Here is a 26,634-nt window from a genome sequence, read left to right as displayed (position 1 = left end):
TAATAAATATAGTATGAATAGTTTGCATAATCTCTGCTATTGACATACAAATCATTTGGTCCAGTAGAACTCAATGGGACAATGTCATTATTTTGCTATTAAAAATTATACTGTAAATCTCTTATGTACTTCCAGAATCTATTATCACAGATCTCATAAATATTGCATTCATATTGATTAATCACACTTATTTTTCTATTAATATTCTGCAAATGCCTATGGAGAATTTACTACATAGAAAACTTGCAAAGTTGGAATATTGCCTTTTTAATGTTTGATAAATTATAAATATTTTGATTACATGATATGAAACATGCAAAACACAAGTCATCAAAACAATGGTTGTTACTTGAATACAATGTAACTAACCATTTTATTACAGGAGTAACTTCTCAAAATACATTTTAGTGCATTGTATACAACACAGAGTGAAATTTAAAATGACTTTATCAGAATTACTTAAGACATTTATGATCCACCATTCATATGATAGTACCAAATGTCTCTGCAGCAAAGCAGTTCCTTTATTTTAGGACACTTGCCCAGTGTTCAACTTCAGGTATCACCAACAGCATTGCATTATATATATAAAAAGATTAACAACCAACAGTGCAAACAACCTGAATTATTTTCTCTCTCGCGCCTGCATCACAAAATTAGATCAACCTTTCTGCAAATATCTCAGCAAAACTGAATGAAACTTATCACAATGAAATACAAAAATAGCAGAAAGGCCGATCTCTTATTGCTAGTATAATTAAAGAGGTTATTATTGGAACAGATCTATGGAATTGAAGTAAATTTTGTTTAAAATTATGCAGAACAAAAATATTTATCCACAAAATACTATGATTCAATACAGAGCTGGTGTCAGCAAAGAACCAATATGAGAACAAGATCATAAAATCCAACACTTTGTATTGACTATTCAACTTTCTTCCTCACCAACTAAAATTCTGCACTTGTGGAATGCACTGAATTTGAGCATATCCATTAGAATATTATGCTGTTAATGGGATCTAAAGTCAGTTCCAGGTTGACTCAATCCTAGCCCAATTTTTTTAAATTATTGCCAAGCACACAATAGAGACATGGATGCTGATTTTAAATGTTCATTTATTAAGCTTTACATGTTAGAAATACCTTGCCAGCAATCTTTAAATTAGAAAACAATATTTAGATTATTTTATGTTACCGTCAGAAAATAAAAAGTCAAATTATTTAAGTCAAAGGAAGCTTCAGTCTTATAAGATTGCATGTTTCAAGTACTGATCTTAATAATGAAACTACAATGCTGTAAACAACTAAATTTACAGGTTAGTTTTGCACTCAGCAACCTAGGACACTGTCTGTTACAGCTGTTCTTAAGGTCAAACTGCAAAATAAACCGTTGTTCTAATTGAACTAAAGTGACTGAGTGACAGATCTGAAAGATAGCCCAGTTCTTAAATAAAAGGAATGGTTTCCTTTAAACCATAAAAACCCCCAAGTTGATGCCATTATATTGGTTGTGAACCATGCCAGTACATGATTCTCAAACTGATGGCAGAAATCTCAAAGCAAACGTGCTTTTTTTTTTAAAAAAGGGTCTTCCCGGTAGCCAGCATTAGTAAATCCAAGTTTACTTTGCGGTAGCTGCAGCTGCTTGAAACCCATACATTGGGAGCCACAGCATGAACAAAATACAGAAGCAGTGTGAAAGATGTCTTATTTACCTGCACAAAAGTGGTTGTATTTACTGTACATACAGTATATAAATTGTTGTACTTTGCTCATTTTCAGAGCTGGCAATGTCCTGCAACAGTTTAGGAAAAGTAAACCCCAAGATAAAACTTATAGTCACAAATCTCTCCAGTAATTTGCCTCTAATCATTGAGATGTGCATATTAAACGTCTGTCAAGAGTGACTAAAATGCGTATGAATTTTCCATTGAAAATAATGGAAACTTCTGAAACTTCCAGATGCATTGATTTAATACATAACTGATTATTATGATCAAACTTAAATGATTAAACATAACTGCATATAGAGAAGTTTTGAATTCAAAGAGGCAATCCCACTCCCGGCAGCACCAATGCAAGGCTCAAAGCACAAAAATTAATTCACTTTTGTCTCTATCAAAATGAATGGAAATCTGCATTGTACAAGATAAGTTTATGAATCTGCAATGAGTTTGATTATTCATGAAGTTTAAGAAGCCAGTTTACTGTGCGAGAAACTTGAAGCAAAAAACAAAATCCTGAAAGACTCATTCCTTACTTACGTAAGATATTACAGACTGGTTCGTTAAAAAAAACGTTTGGGGAAAACCCAAAACAAACACGTTAGAATATCTGTTCTATAAGGATATAAGCAAATTTTGCACAATAGTGAAATACTGTTTAAAAGGTGCAACTGTAGCAATTAGAAGTCAGTACTTCAGTTTAAAAAAAATTTCACTAGTCCAATTAGTTATTATATTGTTTAACCCCTCACTCCCAGTCTTATGGATCAAGTGCATTAATGAGTTCTGTTTGAGAGAATTTTCCATCTCCATTCGAATCAAACAGATGAATTTCTTCGGGCTTAAGGGTTTGGCTCCCAAGTAATTTGTGAAGATCTTGATAAGAGAGTTGGCTATCATTAGATTTAAGAAACAGATCCTGGAGAGCTGTAATAATAAAAGCACAAAATATATTTGACAATGACACATACTAAGCTTTGAAAAAAGCAATACTAAGACACTTCAAAAGAAAAAAAGTATTTTACAAGAACCAACACACAATATTCTTTATGCAGTTGCCCACGGACTTGAACGTTTCATTTGAATTGTCTGAATTCACTGTGCAAATACAAGAGTTCTATGCATTTGTTCTTGCTAACCTGCATCTAAATTCACTAGGTCACAAGTCACACAAGGATCTCAAGATTTTACAAGCGAGGATCATCACTCAGCTCATCTTAATTTATCCATCTATTCAGATACAAGAATTTCTCTTGTTTTGAAGTCATGTAAGAACCAATGAGATGCTAAAGCTTTTGTCCCTTCTGCCCACCTTCCTCCCCACCACCCCCCGATCCTACTCTGCCAATTTAATGCTTCAGATTTATCCTTTCCTGTTCTTTAACACGATGTCAGCTATGGAGCTCCTTACAGTCTCACTCAAGTCACACGATAGTGAGTTCAACTCTTACTCCAAGACTTGTGCAGATAATCTAGGCTGATATTTAAAATGTGCTGAGGGAATGCTGTATTATCATATGTGTTGACTTTTGGATTAGACATTAAGCAGATGTCCTGGCCCAGTCAGGTAATGGAAGAGATCTCACAAGAGCAGGGCAATTCTCCCCAGTGTCCAGCCCCAGGACAATCTTATTCCTTAAACAACAGACATTATAGAATCCTTACAGTGCAAGAGGCCATTTGGCCCACCAAATCTACACCGACTCTGACATAGCATCTTACCCAGGCCCAGAACCCTCACATAGTTATATCACTAATTCCCCTAACCTATACCTCTTGGGACACTTGGAAGTAAATTAGCATGACCAATCAACCAATTTTCCAAGATAGCGTCAGAGCGAGGCGACTTCGTGAAAGCTGTGCCCAGCATACCTTCTAATTCTATCTTTCACTCTTATTCTATGCTTTAAAACTTCATTCCAACTCAAACTCTCTAACAATGCTTAATTCAACTTCCTACAGATTTGGCAATCCTTAGGACCCTAGAGCCACCCAACCTGACTGACCCAAAATTGACCCGGATCAGCTGCCTACATGTGAGCAGCAGTTGGCACTGCAATCCCAGAGCCAGGGATTTCTCCACACACCAGGAAGCCTGGGCCTACATGCAGAGGACTCCTAGAGCCCAGGGATACGCCACAGGAGCCCAGACCTTCACTCTGCTGGTCCCCAATGACCAGACCTGCATCCCTGAAGCTGCGGCCACCCCTCTGACCCCCAGTGCTGCGACCTCCTGCAGGCTCCAAGCACTCCTAAAAATAAGCTCTCATGTCCTACACTTCCCGTTGACTCAGCAAAGCAGCCAGCCTAAGTAAGCACCCCAGACATTCTCTCTTCCACCTTCTTCCAAGGAAAAAGATACAAAAGTCTGAGGTCATGTACCAACCGACTCAAGAACAGTTTTTCCCCTGCTGCTATCAGATTTCTGAATGGACTTACCTTGCATTAAGTTGATCTTTCTCTACATCCTAGTTATAATTGTAATACTACATTCTGCACTCTTTCGTTTCCTTTTCTATGAATGATATGTTTTGCCTGTATAGTGCGCAAGAAACAATACTTTTCACTATATGCTAATACATGTGACAATAATAAATCAACTTAACCTGTGCATCTTTGAACTGTTTTAATTTAGGTCATTATCACATTCATTTTCACAAGCTTGAATGTTAACAGCTCCAAAGCACTAGCTATCATTTAAATACAGCTACTCTAAATTTACAGAGATGAGTTTAATCAATTGTGCAATGTGTGGATGTTGTGTTGTGGAAATGATATATGACTTTGGTTAAATAGTAAACAGACCTACTGTTTGCAAATTTGCAAATTCTCCTAAGGCCTTATCCTTGCCTGTAAATCTCTGTAGTCCTATAATCCTTTCTGCTTCTCTGACTGTAGCCTCTTGTGTATCCCTCCATCTAGTTGACTGTGCTTTCAACATTCTCTGGAACGCATTCCTTAACTCCCTCCTTAACACCAACTTGACTGACCAAGCTTTTAATCATTACTTGCTTCTCTCCTCCTCTGGCTCAATGTCAGCATTCTCATACCACAGGACCTTTCTCTATGTTAAAAATAATAACAACTGAAAATGTTTATTGTTGTTTACTATCATTTTGAAGGAACAGAAAGGAGTGCAGAAGATGCAAACAGGGAGGTCAGTAACTTTAACACACTCAACACTGAGAAGCAAGGGACTTACCACTGATGTCCTGGTAAGTATTTATACTGTATCAACATCACAAAATCTAATCATTATTACAATGTTGATTGTGTGAGCTTGTTGGGTGCAAATTGGCTTTACTTCCCACAAAATAACAGTAAATAGCTTCAAAGGTACCCAATTGCTGAAAAGCACTTTATGGAGTTGTGTTCATGTAGGGCTCAATTTAAATATTGGTCTATCGGTCCTTTTTATATAAATCAGTTTTAAGTTCATAGCAAACTTGTGATTTGTATTGCTGCACTCGACAAGACTACAACAGCACAAACTAGTTATCTCTAAGCACCTTCTGGATTTCTTCGTTTAAATGCATATGTAGAAACCAGAAGTTGCAGTCAGCAATAGAGTGCATATTGACCATTAATACTATCAACAAATTGTGCCCATTATTTAAATGGTCTAGTAGTGTTCTACAAATTCTTTAGTTTTACTATAAAATATAATTCTTCCACAGAACAGATTTTCTTTTAAACATTCTGAATTATTGATTTATTGCCTCGAAATCTTTTTAGTGAAAATTTAAGCAAAAAGTGCATCACAAGAGAATGCGAAAGAACACAAAACGGTCATTTGACAGTAGTAAATTTGTTTTGCCCTAAAAATCAAGACTAACCAAGCATTACTTGTTTGCCAGAACAAAAGGAGCAAAAAAGCATAGAGCAAAGGAGCTGCTGATAACCAACATGTAAAGTTGACTTTAAACGGGCAGCAATAAGTACTATCCATAAGTAGGCTTACACATGGTTGGAAACAGAAGGAAAAAGGAATATAAAATTGCGTTTCTGGGCTACCACCAGAATTTGGCAAAAGTAATGAGCTTACAGAAAAAACAGTAATAAGTTGGCTAGATCAGCGATTCCCAAACTTTTTGGTTATGAACGCCTATTCAGATTTCCCAACTTTTTGCAATTTCAGCCATGTCAGTGTAGAAGTGGTAGGGATCTACCCACTAGAAGATAAACTAGCAACTTTGGAAAATTAACACATATCAAAGATACAAAAATGTACATTTGTCCTACAGCTGTGATCTACATCCCCAATCCCCATAATGGTGTCTGATTGTAGTTTGAGTGCAGTTTTTGTCCAATCATCTTGCTCTACTCAGTTTTGCAGGATTCTGATCAGTGTGGTGGGGCAGTCTAAAGTAAATTTCGACTTTAATCTGTACTGTTCTCAGCCATGAGGGATTTAGTAATAACAACTATTGCAAGAGTGAGAAAGGATTCAATTTTTCAATTTGAACATCCTCCATCTTGATACATATTAAATTCAAAGAAGAACATTTATTATCCTTTTTAATAAAATATTCTGCCAAAGCAAATATTTGCATCCATAGTATGCAATTCAAGGATTACATTTAAAATGAGGGGTCAAAATGTCAATGGAACCAATTCAAAATTAATGCAGAATGAAACAGGCAACATACAGAACAGAAGTTCATTCTGAACAGTATCCGTGCCAGTCAAGAAAGCACCGGACAGTCAATTCCACTTTTCAGTTCTTGGTCTGCAGCCCTGCAGGTGACGACAGTTCAAGTGCCTATCCAAGATTTTTTTTTAAAAATGGGAAGAGAGTTTCTGTCTTTCCGACAGCGAGTTCTAGGTTCCACTGCTCTCTGGAAAATGGATAACATTTCTCAACTTCGCACTACGCCTGCCAATTTAAATCTGTGCCTCCAGATCATTGGCCTCTCTGATAAAGGGAACACGTTCTTCCTGTTCAGCCCATCCCAGAACCTCATACGTTTACTCACCTTTATTAAATCCCGAAAAGACAATGTCCCGAGGCAATGCATTTTTTTCTCATAACTGAAATTTTCCATTCCTGCAGCACCCTTACTAATTTCTTCTGTAGCCTCTCTACTATTCCCACATTCTGAGATCAGAATGGTGTGCAGTACTTTAGATGTCATGCTCTAAGCCTCAGCTAATGAAGGAAATATTTTGCCTGCTCTTGTTAAGAAACAGGAACTTGCCTTAGTCCAAGCAGAGGCCAAGGAATTTATTTCCCAGTAGGCACATGTGGAGTGTGACAAGGTGACAGGCTGTGCATGCCCCATTCTGGTTTCTTTCAGTTAAAGGGCTTGGCCATTCAGGACAGAGTGTGGCTGTGTGGTGCCTTCTACTCTTCTGACACTGATCTACCTGAAAGAGGCTGTTTCCAGTCCAATTTGGCCAAAAAGGACACAACTCAGCTTCATAACAATTTCCCCAAAGTAAACATTTTTGTTCCTGGTCAATCTCTGTCCTTTTTCACAAACATGTTAAATCCACCAAAATGCTATCCCACTGATATAACTCTTCCAGCTGCCCAGCTTCATTTCTTAAAAATGAAATCCAGCAATGCCCCTTCTCTTGTTGGGATTACCACACTGACTAAAAAAGGTTTTCCAGAAAGCATTCTGTGCTCTCTTTACTTTTTAGAAACATTTTTATCCCAGTTATTAGGGTTCTGCCCTATTTTGCACTTTTCAGCAATCTGTCTGCATATTTGCTCTTCTGTTTCGCTCTGTCAGCCGTGCAACTGCCCCATTTTCATGTTCCTGAGTTCAACCCAAGTTACCTCATTTGACTATCCTTACAGCGTATCATTTCTCCCCAGAGCGGAGATTGTTTATTTAACCAATATTAAAAACCCACGCAGCTACCCAATTTTTCATTCCTCCTCACAATTCTTTCAAAATCCTGTAAAAAGGAATGCTGAGCTGCGATTCAAGTGGAAAGCATGGAACGATAGCTGGACGAAGGGAAAACGTTTTCAAATGAATATTATGGTGCCGAGAAAGGGAAACAAAAGGCAGGAGACTGGGAAAACAAAACAGGAAGGGAAATCCTAAGTATTTATTTTCTATTGATCGACTCAAAATGGCCAATGGGCCCAATCACTTTCTCCATAATAAGCTTCATGAAACATTACTCTTTATTCAAAGAGGAATTGAACGTAAAAAATATTATGCTTGAGATTTACAGAGCATTGGTGAGACATCTCAACTATTGCGTGCAGTTTTGGTCACCTGAAGGGTGTAAATACATTGGAGGTGGTTGCCAGATTGATACCTGGAAAGAGTGGTTTGATTTATGAGGAAAAGGATAGGCAGAGTGGATGTGTTCCACCGGAGCTTAGAAGAACAAGGGGCGGCTTGATTGACGTACACAAGATCCTGAACGATAATGACTAGGTAGACATGGAAATGATACTGTGTGTTGTGGCCAAGTCCAGAACTATGGGGAAGTCCAGCATTAGGGGGCTCTGTTTGAAAGTTAGGGGTAGCCCATTTAGGATGCAGATGAGTAGATTTTTTTCTCTGAAGGCTGTGCGATTTTGCTTCAGAAGGAGCTGGAGGTGGGTTAGTGAATATTTTTAAAGGGGAGGTAGACAGATTCCCTTGCAAAACAAGAAATCAATGTTACGAAGGATAGTTGAACCACAGTGTTATCAGGACTGTGGCGTTCGAAACACAAAGTGATCTGCCATGATTTTATCATATGGTGGAATGGCTCAAGGGGCCATATGGCCTACTTCTGTTCCTATTTTGGATGTTCCTAAGAGTCCACGAGGATAATATTAGGCTCTTTCTCAATTCATGGATTCTGTAATATGTCTCTTTTGGGAGAGAAATGATTGATCGAAAGCAGTTAGATGTTGACAATATCTCTGACATTTGCAGGCTTGTTGAACACAATAACCGCTTAGGGTTCCTAAAAACGTTAATGATGCATATAGTCATCTAACTTTGAAATTAGATTTTGTGGGCATTAACTATTCAAAGTAAAATGTAGTTTTCTAAATAGTTACGTGCACATAAAAAAATCTCCACATCATGATTTTTTTTATGATCAAAACGTATCACCAATATCCATAGCAGAAGTGGACCAAATGTACGTCACAGAAGTTTCAAATTTATCCAAGCAAATTGAATCATTATCCAGACAATATGCTGCTCTTTGAAGCAAATTCCAAACCCGCAGCCTCTATCACCCAGGTCAAGGGCAGCAGGTACATGGAACACCATTTGCAAATTCTCCACCAAGCCATACACAACATCCTGACTTGGAAGTATGTTGCTGTTCCTGCACTGTCATTGGAATTTTATTCCTAACAGAAAACTGTGGGCTTTCCTACAAAACATGGACAGTAGCAGTTCAAGACGTCTAACCACCATCTTCTCTGGGGAATTTAGGTATTGGCAACAAATGCTGATCTAGCCAGCAAGCTCACATCCGATGAACAAATAAAGAAAGTGAAACTTAAGAGAAGGCGTGAGAGATCACCACTGGTTCGCCATGATCATATCAACTGGTGTCTCTAAATGGTCTGCTCAGATTACAAACAACATACTTCAAATAAGCAGTTAGATATCTGCTGAACTCTGACAAAGGCTCATCTAGGCGCAAAACATTAGCTCTGTTCTCTCTCCACAGATGCTGTCAGAACTGCTGAGATTTTCCAGCACCTGCAGTAACTTGCTTTAGTGTTATGATATACACTAAATGTTTGATGAAGTCTGTACGTTAAAACTCACCTTTTAAATTGGTAATCCCAGGCAACGAAAGGCCTTTTAATTTGACATTCCTTTTATTATTTTTTTTAGTTACTGCTTTTACTGGAAGTGTCGAAGACATTAAGGGTTTCACTGTAGAAGTTGAGCCTGTATTACCTGTAGAACAAAAATGATAGTATTAAAAAGCATTCTCTGTTTGTAATCTGTTTCTGCAACCCTGCAGGGAAAAGTTACACAGAATCTACAACACAAAAACAGCCCATTCTGCCCACCTGGCCATGTCAGTGTTCATACGCAATCTGATTTTCTCTTCCATTCATGCCCTCATATTGTTCTACTCGGTATCCTCAGATATGCACTAAGCTACTGGAAGCTTATTTATGTCCTGAAAACTGAGTGAAGCATACTTTGTTTAAACACAAGATTTCACTTCTGCTGAGAATGCGCTGTAATATAGAAGTGTGAGGTGGGGTTTGAGTTGTTAAGTTAATGGGAAATAGCTTTTCTGTAATCCAGTGTATTAGTTGCCTACTGAGTACTGTTTAGTCAATGTTGATTTTAGTTTGTTTCAGTTAAAAACCTTAAAATCTGAAATGTTGATTTATTTGCGCTTGTTTCTTTGAAATTTATATTAAAAGTTATCAGCCAGATCTGCACTTTAGTCAGCCACATTATTAACAACTTCCCACTATCAATTTACATGTACTAAATTTGACAACATATCTCCAAGTCCTGAACCCATTTATGTACAAGATAAACAATGATGATCCAAATCTGAAGCCTTGTGTGACCACTTCCCACTTTCTGCCAGTCTAAGAAACATCCTCTAATTAGTAGCCTTTGCAATTTATTTCGTTAACACAGCCTGACTCCACATGCTTTGACCTTTTGTCACAAATGCCTTCCATGATACCTTATTAAAAACCTTCTGAAAAGTCCAAGTTTAACACATCCATTGCATTATGCTTCTCGACTCTCAAATCACAAATGAAGTGGACTCTGTAGTATAATTTATTCAGTCAACTTTAGAGTGATGTTTTAAGTTTGCACCTTTAAGTACTTGTGACATTCCTCTTTAGATTTTTCAGTCATAACCACATAGTTGTGTGTTCAAATGTTATCTAATTTTCTTGTTATTCAGGTTAACTGGCAGTAAAATTGCAGCTGGATATGTTTATTCAACAGAAAAAACAGTTTAGCATTATAATTGAATCTATTTTGCATGGAAAACATTTCTGCTTTTATAGCTAAAGAGGTTCAAGTGCTCTAAAAGGCAGGTTTGAGTTCACCACTATCTCTGTAAAAAGAAACAAGGCTCAAATAAAAACCTAAAGCCTAAGGCAAATTGCAGCTGAGGAAATTCCACAATCACTGCTCCCCTCCAACAGCAAGAACATCTGGGCAGCAAAGTAACTAGCACTGCTACCTCACAGTGCCGAGGACCTGGGTACAATTCTAGTCATGGATGACTGTGTGGAGTTTGCACATCCTCCCCACGTCTGCGTTTTTTTCAAACTGCAAAGATGTGTAGGTTAGCTTGATTGTTCATACTAAATTGCCCCTTAGTGTCAGAGGATTAGCAGGGTAAATAAATGGGGTTAATTAGATAAAGTGGGATTGTCGTCAGTGCAGGCCAAATGAGCTTCTTGTGCACTGCAGAGACTCCATGATTTAGATCTTATTAAAATAAGGGGGTCACCCAATTAAGACAGATGAGAAGAACTTTTTTCTTCAGGGTAGAGCTTCTATGGAACTCCCTTTCTCAGAAAGCAGTGGAAGCAGAATTTTTGGATGTTTTCAAGAAAGGGGTAGATAGATTCTTATTAAACAAGTGGGTGGGAGGTTATAGTCAGATCAGCCATGATCTTATTGAATGGCAGAGCAGGCTCAAAAGGGCCAAGTAGCTTATTCCTGCTCTGAATTTGAATGTTTGTGTACATGGGGTATAGGCATAAATGACTAAGCCAGCATTTTTATAGCCATCCTCAATTACCCTCAAGAAAGTAGTGGTGAGCTATCTTCTTGATTCATTGCAGTCCATGTGGTGCAGGTACACCCACAGTTCCATTAGGAAGGGAGTTTCAGGAATTTGAGCCAACGTTGAAGGAATGGTGATATAGTTTCAAATCAACATTGGTGTGTGGCTTGGAGGGGAAATTACAGGTGGTGGTGCTCCCAAACTTTGTCCTCCACTGAGTCAGCACCAATTCTCTGAAACAGCATCCCACACAGGCCATTCCCTCCTCTCTACCCCTGTAAACCTGTGCATTTATCAAAGCTAAATCACCTAACCTATACATCTTTGAACACTGAGTTACTGTGAAAGGAAACTGGATCACCTGGAGGAAACCCATGCAGATACAGGGAGAATGTGCAAACTCCATACAGACACCTGGGTCCCTGGCACTGAGGCAGTAGTGCTATTCATTATGCCCCCACTATGGCTGGTCCAGTTCAGTTTCTGATCAATGGCAAACCCCCAGGAAATTGATCGTAGGGGATTCAATGATAATGCCATTGAATGCAAAGGGATCAGACGATTCTTTCTCAGTGAAGATTGGCATTGCCTGGCAAGTTAGGTACAAGTGTTAGTTACCACTGTTCAGCCCAAACTTGAATATTGTCGAGATCTTGTTGCATATTGGCACATGCTGCTTCTGTATATACTGTGCAATTAGTGTGCAGTAATGCAATTAGATATACAAGAGCATTTTTTATTTATCTTTCAAACCAAATTCAAATATGATTGAAAGGCTACTGATCTGAAACATTACTTGTTTCTCCCATCACAGGTGCTATAAGATCTGTTCAGTATTCCAGCATTTTGCTTTATTTCAAAAATCAAATTCCCCTTGCTTTATAAATCTTTAGGGAAGTGTTTGTCATTAAGATTGGAGAGGTGTAAATTCAGCCTAACCACAAACTGATGGCAAATCTAACTCAAATACAGCTTGTTATGCAAAATTGGCACTAGTGTTGTGAACCCCATTCTTTGGTTATGTTTCTTTCAAACAAAATCCAACCCTCCAATTCTGATCTTGAACACTAAATTTTAATAGCTCCACCATTGGCAGCTGCGACTTCAGGTTTTAGTCCAACCGATTTATTTGATAATACTCACAAGCTTTTGAGGTTTCCCTCTTCGTCAGGTGAATGGAGAGTTCTGGCCTCAGACAGAGCATATAAAGCTGCGACTTCAGCAGCTCCGAGACTCTAAGCTCTTGAATTCCCTCCCTAAACCTTCCCACCCCTCTCTTCTCCTTTAAGACGGTTCTTAAAATCTACTACTTTGACCAGGCCTCCAATTAGATGCGTCAGTAATCTTTTTATGTGGCTTGACAAATTTTGTTTGATGTTCTCAAAGAGCTTTGGGATGCTTTACCTTGATGCCGCCATACAAATATGACGCTGTTGCTAAAAACAGATTACTGAATTTATCCTATAGCATTCAACCATTATCTTAATTGTACTGCTACTACTTTATCTTGTCTGCTTTTATTCACTTACGTTGTTTTCCCCTTTAACCTTGAATTTATTTGACCAATTTTAAACCTGTGTGTTTTGCTTTTACCTCCCACCCAAAGTTCAATTTTCCAGAATTACATATCAGATCCTGGTTAAATTGAGATTTTCAGGCAGGCAATTTATTTCTTCTCCGGTTTCTGCCATTTCTGCTGTTAAATTAGTCAGTAGAAGATTGAAAAGAATAGCAATCGTTGATATAATCTTTGAACCCCACCCCAACTCCATTCTACTCCCTAGATTTTCAATTCCTCACACTGTGGAAGTATAAATCAATGCACCAGAGCAAGGAAGTATAAACTAATGTGGGTGGAAGAAGTTTTTCATGCAGTGAATCTCTATTACTATAAGTGGCAGACCATTCCTTCAGGATACAGCTAGATGACCATATCCAATTTTCTTTCTATTCTGGATGGATGAGCTAAGGTAAGCTGAATGGATTCACTTACTTATACTTGCCTTGTGATCTCACTTTTACTGAGAACCTGACTAAATTTAGGTACTCACAAAGGGGAATTATGGAAAAGAATCCTGTATTATATCCACCCCTCAGGCAAAATATGTTAGAATGTCATTTTAGGGAATAAAACCCATCCTCAAACTCAGTAATTTGTTAGTACCTTCACTATTTTGCTTATTTCAGTCTGTTTACTTTTACAAGCAACTCATATAGCTGCCTGCCTAATGATAAACTAGTTAGCACTGGCAACATAAATAGTCTAATTGATGCTCCATGCATTTGAAACCCAGCAGCTATTAATGCTATCACAGTTAGCACATGAATGGTTCACCATCACAGTTCTGTTGCTTCTTTCGGCATAACTGGCAGCCACCTTTGATCAAAGTCTACACTAGCTTCCATTAAGAGAAAAATAAAATGCTTTAATTAGTTGTAAGGTCTTAGCCTTTGAATGCCATATGTCTCAGAACATAAGATCAAATGTTTATTTTGAAAAGGTGATAGCCAGATAGCTGTGAACAAGCACTGTATTCTACCTAAATGCCTGCTTACTCCAGATTGGGCCTGCAAGTACTTAATGTCAGAGAAAGCAAAGTGACTATCCCACCCTTTATTTTCAAGCATCATCTGCTCTCAACTTAATTAGTTCAGAGATCAATTATATATTCTCAGGTTATGTGGTCTGACTCCTGCTGTATGGTCACCTCTGATCTCATCATGCTAAACACATTACTTTACAAAGGAAGCAGCAGGACTGCTTATTAACCCAGCTGTTCTTTTTTTAGAAGCAAGCCTTTCTTTTGAACTTCAATTATACATTCCTTCCTCAACAGTTTAAACTAATGCCAATAATGAGGAGGAATTAGCGTGCAATTTTCACATTGCTGGAACAGATACTGTAAATAGGTCTTTTATTTACCCTATATCAGAATAAATAAACAGTATGATAACACATTTGGCCTAGATGAGTATAGCTCCAAAAACACTAAGAAGCTCAACACCATCCAAGACAAAGCAGCCTGCTTTATTTGCACCCCATCCACAAAGATTCACTCATTCCACCACCAGTACACAATAACTGCAGTGTGTACTATCCACAAGGTGCCCAGCAGGAACTCACCAAGGATCCATAGGCAGCATCTTCCAAACCCACAACCACCATTGGCTTGAAGGACCAGAACAGTAGACACACGGGAACACCACGACCTGGAAGTTCCCCTCAAAGCCACTCGACATCCTGACTTGGAAACATATTACTATTCCTTCACTGTCACTGGGTGAAAATCCTGGAACTGTCTCCCTAACTGCACTGTCGGCGTACCTATGCCACATGGACTGCAGTGGCTTAAGGTGGTAGTTCACCACTTTCTTAAGGGCAATTAGGGATGGGCAATAAATGCTGGCCTAGCCAAAGCCCACATCCCTTGAATGAATAAAAACATTTTAAAAATTCTCCTAAGCACCTTATCGACTGATAAATTAATTGGTCACTGCCTTGAAAGCTATAGCCCTCCACTCCTATCGGATAGGTTATCCCACACCTTATGATAATTATATCTCAAGCTCACTTTCCCAGTGGTATTTTGAACCACTGTTCACTTGTCCTAAAGCTCACTCTAATACTGGCCATTTCTTTATAATCAGTCTGTACACACTGTTCATAATTGCATTCACAATTGCAAAGTCTTTTTTAACCACCAAAATTCAAATTTGGAAGCAGGTCCACAGGCATCGCCAGCCCTCCAGTGTCAAGTTTCTATTCTTCATCTGTAAGCCCATGTAGCATCGGCATACTGACTGACTTCGCAGGTCATCAAGGCAGATCCAGATCCCGATCCCATGCTCATTTATTGCTAACATACATACACTCCCACACAGTTTGGAGATTTGGACATGCCAAAGCACTGGAGAAGTACCAGCGACAGTGCCTTTGCATGGTCCTCCAAATCTGGTTGCAAGAAAAGGGTACAACAGCAGCATCCTCTCCCAAACATTAGTCAAAATCAATTCTGCTGGCCAGGACATGTTTGTTCACCTGCCTGACACCAGTTCCTGAAGTAACTGTTCTACTTGATACTGAGGTGTGGCAGCAGACTCCCGAGGAGGACAGTGGCCTTCAGGTCAGACGAGCGTCCCTGAAGACATAAAACATCCCTGATGACATATAGGAGCTCCTGCCTTGTGAACAATCAAAATAGCAATGGTTCATTTAGGAAGGCACCAAACAACTTTGTCAGGAACATTCAGGGGCTAAGCGGAGGCAGGGAGAGAGTGCACAAACCTTCAAGCACCTCATCTACCCAACCCTTCAAGCATAACCTGCACCTAATGACAGGATCTGCAGATTGCAAGTTGGACTTATCAACCATCTTGGAACCCATCAAACCAGAACAAAAGCAAATCATCCTCAATGGGCTGCCTAAGAATATAAGCTTTTGTTCAGAAGGAAAAATTCCATTTGAATTCGTTACAGAATCAAATCAGACAAATTTACAGCACACTTGTATCTCAGAAAATTAGAATTCCCCATATTAGCTCAGTGGATAAATGCGCAAAGAATATTGTCCAAGATCATCCCTGGTCCTGGGTTCGATTCCTGGCTTGGGTCATTGTGCAAACTCCGGACAGACATTCTCCCCATGTTTCCTCTGAGTACTCCAGTTTCCTGTCACAGGAGGATATGAGAGTTAGCTGGATTGGCCATGCTAAATTGCCGCTTAGTGTCAGGGCAACTAGCTAGGGTAAATGCATCAAACTATGGGGATAGGGCCTGGGTGAGATTGTGGTCAGTGCAGACTTGATGGGCCAAATGGCCTCCTTCTGTACTGCAGGATTCTGTGATTTTATGGCCTGCTCCCTGGTCCATTTTGGGTCTTGTATGGATACCCAATTAGCTTTCCAGCAGCACATTGACTTTTATAAAAGGAGTGTACTTAGTGAAATGGGACCAGTGGCGCTACTTAAAAGTGCATACGAATATAATCATTTTAAGGGTAAGCTGTTGGGGAAGCTAAATTTAAACAGGCTTTACCTGTTCAAGTATTAAAGAAAAATGTTGTTTTGCAGATTTGGAAGGAAAAATGCCCTCATCTCAAAGTCCCTTCTTACAACCAACAGAACAGCAATTTAATTTGGAAGTGGAGCTATTATCTTCTGAAGTACATTGGCAGGTATTTATTGGACTGTCCAACCAGGAAAGCCTAACTGGAAGGCATTTAATGATTCGGTCTCCATCCAGACAGTTGCCATTGAAGTGGATAGAAGTCTCCTATAATGACGACAACAACTGGCAGTTCTTAGACTCGCATGAAATCTAAATCTATCAAAGGTTCACCAGCCAAGAATCAAGTAACTTGAGTTCGGTCACTTATGTTCATTGAACTCTCCAATACATTTCAGTACTAATTTACTGTACTGTCTGTACAGCAACTTAATTCAATGAAAAACTTGCATATTCTACAATAATGTTTTTAAAATAAAATGCCACAATATCTCATGAATAAAATTTTAAATTATAGTGCATTTTAATCCAAGTCACCATTTCTCTTTTGGCCAGACCAAATCTTCATCTACTCTTACATTTACATGTAATGTTCCCAGATCTATAAAATCCTATAGTGCAGAAGGAGGTAATGCATTTCAGAAGGTCTAATACAAATGGGAAATATACAGTAAAGGGCAGAATCCTGAAGAATATTGATAAGCAAAGGAACCTGGGTGAACAGGTACACAGGCCATTGAAAGTGGCAATGCAGGTGGAGAAGGTAATCAAGAAGACATATGGCATGCTTGTCTTCATCAGCCAGGGCACTGAGTTTAAAAACTGGCAAGTCATGTTGCAGCTTTACAGAACCTTAGTTAGGCCACACTTGGAATATAATGTTCAATTCTGGTCACAACACCAGCGGAAGGATGTGGAGGCTTTGGAAAGAGTACAGAAAAGATTTACCAAGATGTTGCCTGGTATAGAGGGCATCAGCTATGAAGAGAGGTTGGAGAAACTTGGTTTGTTCTCACCGGAACAACAGAGGTTGAGGGGTGACCTACAAGATTATGAGGGGCATGGACAGAGTGGATAATCAGAAGCTTCTTCCCAGTGCGGAAGACTCAATTACTAGGAGCACAGGTTTAAGGTGCAAGAGACAAGATTTAAAAGGAGATGTACGAGGCAGTTTCTTTTTTACACAGAGGGTGGAGGGTGCCTGGAGCTTGTTGCCAGGAGAGATAGTGGAAGCAGATACCTTAAGTGACTTTTAAGGGACAAATAAACGAATAGGATGGGGACAGAGAGATATGGTCTCCAGATGGGTAGGGGGTTTTAGTTAAGTCGGACAGCACAGTCAGTGCAGGCTTGGAGAGCCGAAGGCCTGTTCCTCTGCTGTAATTTTCCTTGTTCTTCTTTGTGAGTCTGCACTGACCACAAGCCCACCCAGGTCCTATCCCCATGTGTTTACCCCAACTAGTCCCATCGACACTGAGGGGCAATTTAGAATGGCCAATCCACCTAACCTGCACATCTTTTGGACTATGGGAAGAAATCGGAGCACTCGGAGGAAACCCACGCAGACATGGGAGAACGTGCAGACTCCACACAGTGATCCAAGCTGGGAATTGAACTCGGGTCCCTGGCGCTGTGAGGCAGCAGTGTTAATCACTGTGCCACCCTGCCGTCCAAAATCTATTATGCTCCATGGATCATTCTTCATTAGACTACTGACTCCTAAAAATCTGAAGCTGGCTTGTGCTAAAATCGGCCACTATCTAACACAATAGTGGGAATTTAATGCTTCAGACTTGATTAAACAGAATTTGAAATAAGTAATTTTGAATTTAGGGCATTCTGTACTTGAGGGCATGCTTTTTCGGCTCTATAAATGTTAACATGTTGGATCACTCATTACTGTGCAGTTAAACCTAGAGCACAGCCTAGTCCTGCAGGTATACAGCTATTAAAGCTGTCCAGGATTTGGTGAAATTTAGAAGTCCTCATCATTCAGTCCTTTTTGATTTCTTTCTTTGCACTGTTATTTTGTTCATTACACTGGAACTTTAATTTCTTTCCCTTTCCTGTTTTCAATTTTGTTTCTGTACCTTCACTATTTAGAAGCAGTGATAAATTTATTACCATGAATTTAAAACTATCACCATGGTGGCACACTGGTTAGCACTGCTGTGTCAGGGGCCTAGATTCATTCAAGCCTTGGGTGACTGTCCGTGTGGAGTTTGCACATTCGTCCCGTGTCTGTGTGGGTTTCCTCCGGATGTTCCAGTTTCCTCCCACAGTCCAAAGATGTGCGGGTTAGGTGGATTAGCCATGCCAAATTTTTCCTTCGTGTCAGGGGTACTAGCAGGGTAAATACATGGGGTTACGGGAATAGGGTTTGGTTGGGATTGTTGTCTGTGCAGGCTCGATGAGCCAAATGGCCACCTTAGGCACTGTAGGGATTCTATGATTTACTATGGGCAATCTACTAGAAATCCACCACATCCTCAAAGAGAGTGGAAGAGAAGTTCTTCATTCAGAAAGAGAGGTAGATGTGCTGGCATTGGAGAAAAGCCTCATGAGAACCTTGTTATAATTGTTAAAATTTCAAAAAATCTCAACTACAAACAGTTTAAAGGAAAATTTAGTCAACCCTTTATGGAATAAGCACAACAAGTTTATCTGCCTGAAGCGACTTTGGCTCAAAATTGATTGAAATTAGTTGTTTAGATTTTCAACCAAGAGAATAAAGCTTTTACCAAAGGCAACAACATTTGAAAATACACTGCATTTACTTAAGAGAAATTATGCATGCTCTTATTAAGTTCTCACCTACTTAAACATTCCACATTTTTTTCTTGATATTGCTTTCATTTAATGATTCCAACATAATAAATGTATTAAGTTACATTCATTTTTCAGTTTGCTTGACAGTTTTTATGCAAAGTTCATCTGATTATGCACTTACTACCTTCCTAGAAAAGCTTTTGCAAGACCCAAGAATAATTAGTTAGACCCAAGAGTCTTGTGAATTTTCTAAAATGTTTAATCATATACCATACACTTACATTCCAAGAACAAAACTTTGAGGATAAAAATTCAATGGGGATCATAATACTTTGATTATGCAAATATCATCTCTGTTCAACAAAAAGGATTCAGCAAAGAGTGGACACACTCACAGAATGAATAACAAGGAAACAACGTTTTACAGCAGTACAGCAAAGTTGAAGACTGCTATGTAAAACAACGATAGAGTCATAAAATGATTACTGCACAGAAAGAGACTATCAGACCATCCCACCTGTGCTGAATCTCTGCAAGAGTAATTTAGCTGGTCCAACTCCCTGGCCCTTTACCTGTAGCCTTCAATTTTTTTCTGACATTTTTTAAAAATTTCCTTGTCAAATCCACAACTGAATCTTTGTCAATCTGTGCAATCTATTCCAGACCTTAAATCACACACAACATTTTTCTTGTGTCACCTTTAGTTCCATCACCAATCACTTTAATTCCGTCTCCTCTGGTTCTTGATCCTTTTACCAACAGGAATAGTTTGCCTCCAACTATTCTATTTAGATCCCCCTGATTTTGAAAAACTATCAATTCTCATCTGGCACTGCCACTCTGCATCAGGGATCATTTGGGAATGGGAGTGGGGGAAGAACCCACTGCCAATCTGCATGAGGGATCACTAGGGAGATGGAAGGGTGGAAGGGGATGATCGGGCCTGGACATAGCAAAGGCGGGGGGCAGGGGGAGAAATCAGTCTGGGCAAGTGAGGGGCCAGATTCCGGTCGCAATAGGCCGTGGAGTCCAATGGAATCTGGAGGAGGGGTGGGGTTTTTTTTAGGCTGATGAGAGTAGCAGAGGCTGAATGACAGGCAAATGCTGCCAGAGACCTGCACATGCACAATTATGCCCTCTGATGCTCTCAGCCGATTTAAGCCCCCACCCCCTCAGATGAGAAGCCCTTTGAGGATTTTCTTTTGTCTAAGCGCATAAAGTAACAAATTTAAACTCACCCAACAAAAATGGATCAGAAACACTTCCGTTTTCACATCCTTCCTGGACATAGAAATTTTTTTGGTAAGATTGTTCCCAAGATCTCTCCATTCCTCCATGTATTTTATACTTATACCCTTTAATTTGTATTGTCTCTCCCCCTCCTCCTGCCTACCAAAATGTATCACTGTTGCAAATGCATCTGCCATCTGTCTTGTCTACCTATTCCATCAACCTTTGTCCTCTTGAACTCTATCTTCATGATTGACACTTTGTATCATTTGAAATTATGCCCTGTACACACAAGTATAAATTATTATAGAAAACAGTGGTCCTAGCATTGATCCCAGGGAACACCACTATATACCTTCCTCCATTCTAAATACAAATACTCAGTTTCCTGTCACTCAGCCAACTTTGTATCCATGCTGCCACTGTCCCTTTTATTCCATGCATTTCAACTTTATTGGCAAGTCTATTACGTAGCATTTTACCAAACCTTTTAGAAGTCCATACATCTACCAACCACATCAACCTCATTGGCTCTGTTCTTTCATCAAAAAAACTTAAATCAAATTAGTTAAAAATGAATTGCCTTCAATAACTTCAGGCAAATTTTCCTTAATCCATCCACATTTGTTCAATCAACTTCTAATTTTGGCCCAGCTTATTTCTAAAAAAACTGTTCCACCACCAAGATTAAACCGACCGGACAGTAATTGTTAAATTTATTTTGCATGCTTTTTTAAACAATGGTGAAAACATTTGGAATTCTCTAGTGCTCTGGAAGCCTCCCTACATCTGAAGAGGATTAGAAGATTGTTGGCAGTACTCATCGATTTCCACCTTTACTTCCCTTAGCTTCCCTGATGCATTCCATCCAGTCCTCACAGCAAACCTTTCTTGTATTCCTGCTTTTATCGATTTTTAGCCCATCTAGAATCTCAACCATTTCCTCTTATTATAATTTTTGTAGCATCCTCTTCCTTGGTAAAGAGGGATGCAATATGCTTTCTTAACATCTCAGCCACCATGCCTCCAAGCATAGATGCCATTTTTGGTCAATCAACTCACCCCTCCTTTTCCTAAAATTTTCTTTACATGCTCATGGTAGGCTATTTGATTGTTTTATGTTAGCTGCCAGTCTTTTCACTCTTCTTTCATCTCTGCTCCGAACTTCTCAATTTCAGCCTGGCGCTCACTATATTAACAACCTGATACCCATTATGTGCTCCCATTTTTGCTTTGTCTTACTCTGCATCTCTTTCATCAACCAGGGGAACTTTGATTTTGTTGTTCGACCTTTTCTCTTGCGCCCCCCCCCCCCTCCCCACCGCCCCCACACCATGGGGCAGTACCTTGATTGTGCACTAATCATCTTTTCTTAAACAGTAGCCTATTGCTTGATTAGAGTTTTGCCTCTTCCACTTTATTCAGGACAGATCAGCAGCACAGTAACACAGTGGTTAGCACTGCTACCTCTCAGAGCTAGGGACCCAGGTTCAATTCCTAGCTTGGTCACTATCTGTGTGGAGTCAGCACATCCTCCCCATGTCTGCATGGGTTTCCTTTGGATGCTTCAGTTTCCTCCCATAATTTGAAAGACATGCCATTTAGGTGAATTGGCCATGCTAAATTCTCCCACAGTGTACCCGAACAAGTACGGAGTGTAGCGGCTCGGGGATTTACAGAAGAACTTCATTGCAGCGTTAATGTAAACCTACTTGTAACATTGATTAAAAAAGATGCGGTTCAACCCACTGAAATTAATCCACGTCATAAGTTTTTTACTCTAGATTGTTCCTTGCCTTTTCGTTGCTAATTTAAACCCTATGATTTCTTAAATGTTCACCTATAAACAACTTTTTCCACTTGACCTACCTTGACGGCATGGTAGCACAGGGATTAGCACTGCAGCTTCACAGCTCCAGGGTCCTGGGTTCGATTCCCGGCTCGGGTCACTGTGTGGAGTTTGTACATTCTCCTCGTGTCTGCGTGGGTTTCCTCCGAGTGCTCTGGTTTCCTCCCACAGTCCAAAGGTATGCGGGTGAGGTTGATTGGCTATGCTAAGAAATTGTCCCTTACTGTCCAGGGATGCGGAGGTTAGAAGGATTAATGTAGGGATATGGGGGTAGGGCCTGGATGGGATTCTGTTTGGTGCAGACTCAATGGGCCAAAGGGCCTCTTTCTGCATTGTAGGGTTCTATGATTTTTTCCCCAGAGTCAAATTCAACAATGACCTCCTCCTCACTGGACCAGAAATGTCCTGTTCAAGAAACCTCTCCCGAACAGACTTCAGCAACTCTTCCCCCTCTTTGCCTTTTACACTATTACTAACTCAATCTGTGTTAAGTTAATTGAAATCCATTATTATCACTACTCTATTAGCTCTTACAAATCTAATTTTCCTGAAAATGTGTTCCTCTGTTGTTTTCCCATTAGTTGGTGGCCTATAGCATACACCTAGCATTGTACTGGCATCTCCTTTGTTTAACTCTAAACCGTCCTGTGCCTGGACATCCTTCCCCTCCAAGTGTAATATTTTCCTTAATGAATACCGCCACCCTTTCTCCTTTCTTGCCTTCTCACAATCCTTAGAATGTTAGTGATATTTAAGACTTATCTGGATAGACACATGAACAGGTGGGGAATAGAGGCATACAAGCAGTTGGTCTAGATAGGACAGCATGATCGGTGCAGGCTTGGTGGGCTGAAGGGTGTATTCCTGTGCTGTATTGTTCTTTGTATTTTGTTCTAACACCTTGTATCCAGAAATTTTCAGAATCCAGTTCTGCCTTTTTGTGAACCACAACATCATATTCTCACGTGGCTAGCTGTGCCTGTAGCTTTCCAATCTTATTTACCATGCTTTGTGTGTTTACGTTTAGGTACTGTAAAATCTTAATTCAAATTTAATGAATTCACTTAATCTGACCCCACAAAACGTCTCTATTTTTTGCTCCAGCACATTGCGCTCCCAATCTTTTATGCACAGAATTTTAAAAAAATCCTAGCTTACATTGTCCTACCAAACTGGTTTAAAACCTCTCCTAAAGCACAAAATCCACTCAGCAAGGACACTGACTCCAGCTCTGTTGAGGTGCAACCCATCCATCCTGTACAGGTTCCAAACAAGTCCTGATATCCCAGGAATAAAAGCTCTTTTCCTTACGTGATCTCTCCAGCCGTGCATTAATCTGCTGTCTTCCTACTTCTATATTCACAAGCACATAGCACCAGGAGTAATTCATCAGTAATAATTTAATGCATAAAATTCCAACCTCATGTTGCTAATTCCTCCAAGTCAAAAAAATCTAATACCTAAAGTGAAAGCATTAACTTCCAATCAATCTCAATTCACAACAATTGCATACTTTCAATTGTATTTGATATAATCTAATATTTAGTGCAATTCTGGAACATTATGCGGCACTGCAGCATGAAGTTCATGATTGCCATTAAATGAAAATATAATGCAAACCAGTATATACAGTAAGCTCTAGATGGTATAGAAGCAGCAAATCAACCAGCATTTCAAAAAGACAGGAACGTACAATTACAATAAAAGGAAGAAAATAACATTTTCCCTCACCAATATTGGAACTGTTGTTGAATACACATGCAAGTTATGCATATAGGCATTACATATTTAGAGCATAATCGCACTGTGTACAAAACATACTTCAACATAGTGAAATTGGTGATACATAGGGCTTGCAAACAGAATGGCAGAGTTGAAGTGCAACCTCACACCTACTTTCCTACCTCGCAATTCACTGATACTTTCTTGCACAGAATAATACGCTCATGTGGGTTTGGTATGTGCAGGTGGGGTCCCCAGTGCAACTTTGGATACTCTCAAGTTATGATGGCCCCAAAACCCGGAAGTTTTTGTTTTCTTCCTCAGAGATCGTGCATAAGCAGCTAAATTGGGCACAGAAGCTACGATCAAGTAATTATTAAGTTTGGTAAACTCCACTTGAAGGTATTTCAAAGATCAGTATTTTAAGATTTGACATAAAACACCTTGAAAAAAATCCTAATTAAAAATTCATGCATATTTACCTACCAACACAGTAGGTTGGAATTCCCTCAACTTAAATTATGCCGAAGTTGCCACTGGCTTCTACAGTAAGGGAAAATGTGGCCTAAGTTGCCAGAAAACATTAACATTCATGCCAACATTAAAAAAGTGTTAAACAAGTGAAAATCAGCATAAATACTGGGACCACCCTCTCAGGAAATTAGCATTCTCTGATCTTTTGCATGAGAAAATGACAATGCAGTAATAAATAAAGTGGGGCTTCAATGTGCAAAAGAACAAATTTGTAGACATTTGTAAAACTGGAAATGCAGAACTCCTCAGAGAAAGAAAAGAACAACTCTATTATGCTGAAACTTTCCAGGAAATTCTAGCTCAGATATATTAACAGAATTAAAAGCAAAATGCTGTGGATGCTGGAATCTGAAACAGTAAAAAAATGCTGGAAAATCTCAGCAGGTCTGACAGATCCGTGGGGAGAGAATAGAGCCAACATTTTGGGTCTAGATGACTGTTCGTCAGAACCCTGACTTGAAATGTTGGCTGTATACTCTCTCCATGGATGCTGTCAGACCTGATGAAATTTTCCAGCATTTTTCTGTGAATATACAAACAGAAAATGTTTTTTAAATAAGCTGCCACACACCGTTCAGGAATTGAAACTCACTAGTGCTCATTAAGAAGAGTTACAAAGTACAACTCCCACTACAAACGTAAACTTCATTCCCTATAAACATTTCCACTTCCTACCCAAAAACCTGCCTGAATTCCCATATTATTTCAGTCAAAACAGCAATGGAGGCAATAATAACATCAACTCTACAACATACATAGAGAAAAGTAATATGCACAAATTACAAAATTGCATTTTATGCTTAGACGACGTGCAGTTAATATGCAGAAAAAAATTGAATTTGACGGAGCAGAAATAGATTTTACAAAAGCTGTTTCTAGAAATGGTTCCAGAGAAGGGAAGCTCCCATAATGTTAATACAAATGATTGAAAGCTGTAAACTGGTAGAATTTCTGTAATGATCACTTCAATTTCTGTGCTTCATTTCATTATTTCTAACAACATAGGATAGGTGCTCCCTTTGTTACACAATTCATTAAAAGAGGTATTAGACGTTAAAAAGGAAGAAATGTGTGCAATTGATTTTAAAAAGTACACCACCAGTGACACCTACTGGCATCTTTTGCATGTGAAGCAACAATTGTGCTCCGTTTTTGCTTTGAATAACATTTGAGAATAATTTAAACTGTTTCCACATGTACTCTAGGAAGCAAGTCTAAATTTGTTCCCTTCCATAAGCACCACTTAATTTCTTTCCCATTTCCTTGCTACTCCTACCACTTACTTCCCATTCCATCTTTCCTCACTTCGCCCTTCCTCTCTTATATATCTATCTTACATCCTTCTTTTTACTCCACATTCCTTGCCCCCCCCCCCCCCCCCCAGCCACTGCCTTGCCCCCACCCTTTCCCAGTCACCACCCCTGCGCCTGCCTCCCCTCTCCCAGCCACTGATCCTGCCCCTCTCTCCTGTCTGTTAAATGAAATTCCAAAAACGAATTGTTAAATAACAGCATGAAACTGTATGCACAAAGTATTTTTAAGTGAACGAAGGATACGCAATTCATCAAGGCTACAGGATCAGAAGGAGATTGTTGGGAGATAGAAACAGCCTATTCCATATCTGAATGTGCATAAGGTCCTCAGTTGAAAGAAAGCAGAAATAGTGGAGTGATGTCATGATTCTCATATCACTAATTTAAAGCCAACAGGAGTTCAGATGGGTGGCCCCAATGGTTGAATTTTTCCAGTACATTAATCAGAAATCATGACTAAATTGATGGGATTTCCTTAACAATCAAAGATACATAATGACCTTTTAAACAATAGAAGTACAAACATATGAACAATGATGGACAGGCAAAGACCCTGTTTCACTTAATGTCTCAATAGCAGTGGTAAACGTATGCTTAGTTTTACATATAGGGAATCTTCATTTTATGCAAATCATTGTCTTTGCAAAAAGAAAGTATGTGTCCAGGAAAATCAATTCTCATCCTGTGATAGGACAGAAGTACATATGCATGGCTGTACTATCCAGATAAGAGTCAGGAAAAAAGCATGTCGCTTAAATACCACTAATCTTCTTAAGATTAGGGTAA

At 39.3% G+C, this 26,634-nt stretch overlaps 1 protein-coding gene across 4 annotated transcripts in view; it reads right to left on the bottom strand.

The window, feature by feature from the left end:
* Positions 1–251: 251 nt before the first annotated feature.
* efcab14 (EF-hand calcium binding domain 14) overlaps positions 252–26,634 on the bottom strand; it is a 78,584-nt gene continuing 52,201 nt past the window's right edge. For all 4 annotated transcript variants that reach the window (XM_080195561.1, XM_080195562.1, XM_080195563.1 and 1 more), the window contains 2 exons: positions 9,470–9,604; positions 252–2,651 (listed from right to left, as the gene is read on the bottom strand). In XM_080195561.1, the coding sequence (XP_080051687.1) occupies positions 2,485–2,651; positions 9,470–9,604 (302 nt within the window). In that variant the 3' untranslated portion in view covers positions 252–2,484. The remainder of the gene's footprint in view (positions 2,652–9,469; positions 9,605–26,634) is intronic.

The sequence above is a fragment of the Carcharhinus amblyrhynchos genome, chromosome 9, assembly GCF_965287045.1.
Source record: "Carcharhinus amblyrhynchos chromosome 9, sCarAmb.v2.hapA, whole genome shotgun sequence".
NCBI classification, from domain to species: Eukaryota; Metazoa; Chordata; class Chondrichthyes; order Carcharhiniformes; family Carcharhinidae; genus Carcharhinus; species Carcharhinus amblyrhynchos.
The sequence above is the reverse complement of the archived record's forward strand: the minus strand, read 5'-3'. Positions and strand labels throughout refer to the sequence as shown.